The sequence below is a fragment of the Rattus norvegicus genome, chromosome 20, assembly GCF_036323735.1.
Source record: "Rattus norvegicus strain BN/NHsdMcwi chromosome 20, GRCr8, whole genome shotgun sequence".
Classification (NCBI taxonomy): domain Eukaryota; kingdom Metazoa; phylum Chordata; class Mammalia; order Rodentia; family Muridae; genus Rattus; species Rattus norvegicus.
In genome coordinates, this window is record NC_086038.1 from 7,555,551 (window position 1) to 7,561,241 (window position 5,691).

The 5,691-nt window shown below is 56.0% G+C and overlaps 1 protein-coding gene across 1 annotated transcript; it reads left to right on the forward strand.

Moving 5' to 3' along the window:
- Positions 1-945: 945 nt before the first annotated feature.
- Pim1 (Pim-1 proto-oncogene, serine/threonine kinase) lies at positions 946-5,197 on the forward strand. The gene is given in 6 exon segments (NM_017034.1): positions 946-1,030; positions 1,124-1,230; positions 1,326-1,376; positions 1,476-1,842; positions 3,596-3,772; positions 4,683-5,197. Coding segments are annotated over 6 exon segments (942 nt in total). The 5' UTR covers positions 946-948; the 3' UTR covers positions 4,841-5,197.
- Positions 5,198-5,691: the final 494 nt, after the last annotated feature.

The following is a 5,691-nucleotide window of genomic DNA, read 5'->3' on the forward strand; positions in this document are numbered from 1 at the left end:
CAACCCTCGACCCCCCACCACACCCCAAATCTCCGGGAAACGCAGAGCCGGCGGAGCTGGCCTCGGGCGGCCTTTGATGGCTTTGTTATTGTTTGGGTTTGAATCGATACGCCCCTCCCCATCCTTCCTCCCCCGGCCGCGCGCGCCACCCAGCTCCCCGCCTCCCTGCACGCCCAGCGCCCCTCCCCCTCCGTTTTGGCGCCTTTTCCTTCCCGCCACGTCGTGGCGGCGTTAGCGACCATTCTGACCGCGAGGCGCGGGGCGGGGCCCGGGCGGGGCCCGCAACGCCTTATGCAGATCAGGCCGCTTATGGTTGGCTGCAGCCTCGCCCGGGGGCGGGGCCGAGGCCGAGGGGTGTAGCTGCGAGGGGGCGGAGCGGAGGGGAGCGGCCCTGGTCCCGCCGCCTCCCCGCCCCCTCTCCGCCCTCCGCCGCCGCGCCAGCCCGGCTCCCCACCTCGGCCTCCCGGAGAGGCCCCGCCCCGTCCCCGCCCGCCGCGCGCGCCCTCCCCAGCGGCGCGCTCCGCCCCTTTACTCCTGGCGGCGGGGCGAGCCGGGCGTCTGCAGCAGCGGCCGTGGCGGCGGAGGAGGCTGGAGGGGAGTCGGCAGCGCCGGCGGCGGGATCAGCAGTAGCAGCAGCAGCAGCAGCAGCAGCAGCAGCAGCAGCAGCAGCAGCAGCAGTCACAGTCAGCAGCAGCCCTGGGTCCCGCGGCGCCTCTCGCCCCGCCGCCTTCCGCACTGCCTGACCCGGCCGGCGAGCCCTCCTGCCGCCAGCCCCGCCAGCGCCCTCAGTCGTCCTCCGACTCGCCCTCGGCCTTGCGCGCCAGCCGCAGCCCGAGCCGCAACACCACCCGCAGTCTGAGTCCGGGCCGTCGGCTCAGCCCCAGCTCGCTCCGCCGCCGCTGCTGCTCGTCCCGGCACCGGCGCCGCACCGACACCCTGGAGGTGGGGATGCTCCTGTCCAAGATCAACTCCCTGGCCCACCTGCGCGCAGCGCCTTGCAACGACCTGCACGCCAACAAGCTGGCGCCGGGTGAGTGTCCCCACCCCACCCCGGGCGCGCGGGTCGTTGGGGGGGACCCCCGCGTGGGCCGCGCGCGCTTAGTGTCCCGTGCCTCTCTCCCAGGCAAAGAGAAGGAGCCCCTGGAGTCGCAGTACCAGGTGGGCCCGCTGTTGGGCAGCGGTGGCTTCGGCTCGGTCTACTCGGGCATCCGCGTCGCCGACAACTTGCCGGTGAGTGGGCAACCCCGCCTTGGGGAGGGCGCGCGGAGGGATGCTTTGAGCTGGAGGGTCTGATGGAGACTCGGGGGGTCTGTCTTTTCCTCCAGGTGGCCATCAAGCACGTGGAGAAGGACCGGATTTCCGACTGGGGGGAACTGGTGAGTGAGCCAGAGCCCGAGACCCTCGCCCGGGTGGGTGGGTGGTGACGGGCGTGCCGGAACCGGCGCGCTAACCCTCGCCCTCACTCACCCTTGCAGCCCAACGGCACCCGAGTGCCCATGGAAGTGGTCCTGCTGAAGAAGGTGAGCTCGGGCTTCTCGGGCGTCATTAGACTTCTGGACTGGTTCGAGAGGCCCGATAGTTTCGTGCTGATCCTGGAGAGGCCCGAACCCGTGCAAGACCTCTTCGACTTCATCACCGAGCGAGGAGCCCTCCAGGAGGAGCTGGCCCGGAGCTTCTTCTGGCAGGTGCTGGAGGCCGTGCGGCATTGCCACAACTGCGGGGTTCTCCACCGCGACATCAAGGACGAGAACATCTTAATCGACCTGAACCGCGGCGAACTCAAACTCATCGACTTCGGGTCGGGGGCGCTGCTCAAGGACACAGTCTACACGGACTTTGACGGTGAGCCAGGCCCCGGGGAGGGAGCTCTGCCCAAGGTGCCGGCTTGGAAGCCTCCGGCGGCCTCGGCTCCGGCCCTTTGTAAAGGTCATTGGGCCGCCTGGCTCAGAGCTGGCAGGGGTGGGGCAGAGGCGAGCTTCCCGGCATAGCACAGCCGGGGATTTCAAGCTGGTTGAAAACCTGCAACAAGCATTTCTGGCGTGATTGGTTTTTTTGTTGTTGTTGCTGCTGCTGCTGTTTGCTTGTTTTTCTTTTTGGTAGGAATTTAGTAAATTCCATGCTTTCCCCGTGAATAAGAGGTCGTGGGCAATCCGGCTGTAGCCCAGATTTCTAAAGTATGACCCACTTTTCTCGCCAGTAGGAGGTGGAGCCGGTGGTGGCGGGAGACTTTAGTGCCGGGTTCTTTTTGTTTGTTTGTAGTTTTGTTTTTGTGTGGGAGTTTTAAGGTAGTTCGTAGAACTGCCGGGTTTTGTTTTGTTTTGTTTTTGAGGGCAAAGGACTAAGAGCCGCGGTTCACTCCACTCGGGGGTATTGTGGGGTGACGAGGCCTGGGACGAATGTTGTGAAATTAGATCTGTTGCTGGTTTGAAAATTAGTTGGGTGTCTCCTCAGGGAGGCTGAAAACCTATCTATCCTAGGGAGGGGCTTGGATCGCGTTCTTTCAGAAAAGGAGGGGAGGGAATAGTAGATCAAAGCACGAGGGTGGGTCATGATCTGAGCGGCTCACCCCAACAAACTACGTCCTTTCAAAACTTGTGACTCTGGCTTGTGGTTTGAATTTCTTTGGAGGATGCTGGGCTGGGCTGCATTTTTTGTATTTAACAGTTAATGGCTGGCTGAGTCCTCCCCTGTGTTTTCCTCCCCTGGGCAAGCCTTTACTGCCCCCTGTTGGGCACCTTGAGGTTAGCGCCTTTTTTTTTTTTACTACCCAAAGTTTGTAAACAGGAATCACGTGGTCTGAAACCAGCCCTGCAATCGTACCTTTCCAGTTTGGGGAGGAAAGAGTGTAGGTGTCCGGGGCCTAAAACCCAGAGGAGAGGGGTTGGGGATTTAGCTCAGTGGTAGAGCGCTTGCCTAGGAAGCGCAAGGCCCTGGGTTCGGTCCCCAGCTCCGAAAAAAAGAACCAAAAAAAAAAAAAAAAAAAACCCAGAGGAGAGTTTCCAAAGCACACCCTGACTTCAGTGTTGTGTATAAGGGTCCTTAAGTGGCCCGTTCTAGATGAGACTAATCTGGCAAAGTCTTTGGAGTCGTTGTAGTTCAAGGTTATCCCGCTGAGTGATTAGGGCCTCCACGATTCAGCTTTTCGCTGCCTCTGTCTTTTGGGCCAGTGTGTAAAGGATTTGGGTTTAGGGTTTGGGTTCCTGGATAGGTACCATATCACTTGTCTGGACCAAAGAGGCAGAGATGTAGTGTAAATAATGTGTATGATTGTTTTAAAGTTCAAAGTCTTGCCTTCTGAGACCTGGGATTCAAGGCATGTGCTGCCCAATCCAAGCCAGGCACTGCCTTTAAGAAGTATTTTAAAGCCTGGTGGTGGTGGTGGTGGTGGTGGTTCATGCCTTTAATCTCAGCACTGGGAGAGGTAGGCAGATCTCCAGGGCAGCCTGGCCTACAGAGTGAGTCCCAGGACAGTCAAGGCTACACAGAGAAACTCTGTCCCGAGGAAAAAAATCTTTAAAGAAGGGCTCTGGGCTCCGACCGTTTGCTTTGTTTATTTTTGCTAATGCCGGCTTCTTTCTATTCCCTCTGCTGGTAGGAACCCGAGTGTACAGTCCTCCAGAGTGGATTCGCTACCATCGCTACCACGGCAGGTCGGCTGCTGTTTGGTCCCTGGGGATCCTGCTCTATGACATGGTCTGCGGAGATATTCCATTTGAGCACGACGAAGAGATCGTCAAGGGCCAAGTGTACTTTAGGCAAAGGGTCTCTTCAGGTAACTTCCCTTGCCTCCCCCAGCTCTCCCTTCCATTTTTAGGGTTGGTATATTTGAAAGGCTGGTTTGGGGATTGCAAGAGAGTATGGGGGTGCTATTCCTACCCACCTTCTTAGTTTTATTTTCTTATGGGGAGAGTAGGGGTTTAACCTGCCTTTGAGCCCCGAACTACTGGGGTTAGAGTTACTCCTTTTGGCCTCGGAATCCCATCCAGGCCTTTTTTTTTTTCTTTCATTTTTTATTTCATCTCAAATTGGAATAAGTTTTTTTTGTTTTTGTTTTTGGTTTTTTTTTTTTCCCCCCGGAGCTGGGGACCGAACCCAGGGCCTTGCACTTCCTAGGCAAGCGCTCTACCACTAAGCTAAATCCCCAACTCCTGGAATAAGTTTTATATACATCCGGCCCCAACTCCAAGACCCTGTAAAGTTTTAAGTATTAGCAGAGACCTGGTATCTAAACGGAAGTTTAAAAAAAAAATCAAGGTCTATTGAAGCCTTCTCCCCTTAAGGCAACAACTCTCTTAAGTACTGTGGTCCCGGTGACCTCATTCTGGGTAGTGTCAGTGTAGGTCGGTAAGCATAAGAATTGAATCACCTCATCTTGCTCAGTGATGGCTCATCAAAACCCTTGTCATCCTTCCTATTTCTGGTGAGTGGGTGTCGTGGGAAAGGCCGGCTATTGAAGTCTGAAACCACAGGTTTAAGAGGGGAGGCACGTTTTTTTAACTGAAAGACTGCTGGAGGCTTTCGTGTTAAGTTTTTTCCCACCCGACAGCGTTAGGTATAAAAAGTACTCGCCTCTTTAAAAAAAAAAAAAAAACCCAGACTTGTGGGTCTGGGGAAGAAGACTTTTGCATTACAAAAACAAGTTGAGTCATCTTTTAACCTCCCGTCTGCTCTGCCTTCTGCAGAATGTCAACATCTTATTAGATGGTGCCTGTCCCTGAGACCATCGGACCGGCCCTCCTTTGAAGAAATCCAGAACCATCCGTGGATGCAGGATGTTCTCCTGCCCCAGGCCACCGCCGAGATTCATCTGCACAGCCTGTCACCATCACCCAGCAAATAGCAGCCATTCTGTCAGACCCTCCAGGGAAGAGAGAGCTTGTCTGCTGGCCTCCAACAGGACCCTGCTCTACGATGCAGGGACAGAAATGACAACTCATTCCAGGCTCCGGGGTCCCTGGAGCAACCTCCCTCAAGGAGAAGAGACTAGTTCACTCGTCCTGGACCCCGCTTTGCCCCTCACAGACTCAGTGGCGTCCAGTGTGGCTGGGCTCCGCAGAATCCCGGGTGTTGGGGGGGGAGGTGGGAGTGGGTCAGAGCCCTGTCATGGAACTTTAGTCACCATGGAGACTGTGGGTCACCAAGATGGGCCAGGGTAGGGGAAAAACATTTGGGGGGTGGGATTAAAAACTAGCACCATATTTAAGTCCCTGTCACCTCTTCCAACTCCTCCGAGTGCCTTCTGTGGGGACTCTTGTCTGTGCTGGGAGAAATACTTGAACTTACCTCTTAACCTGCTGCTTCTCAAATTCTGCCTGGGTTTGCTTCCTTCTCCCTCCCTCTTCCCACCTCCCCCCCTTCCTACAAAAGGTGCCATGGGAGAGGCTACAGGGCCAACTGCTGAGCCACCTGCCCTCTTTTTTTCTGCCTCCTTTAGTAAAATTCCCAAGTGAACTGGGTCTTCCTTTTTGGTTTCGACTTTAAAAAACCGTTTCAAAGCCAAGACCTCACACAGAAACCCGCACAACCAATGCAACAACCAGACAAGCTGTAAATGTGTGTATAGTCCGGCATGGTAGCCTGCGAAAGGATTGTAGATAACCGTTTTAAAGGAAAAAAAAAGCCTTTAAGTTATTTTATGTGTTGTGGGGGGAGGGGTTAGTTTGGGTTGGTTTTTTTTTTGTTTTGTTTTTT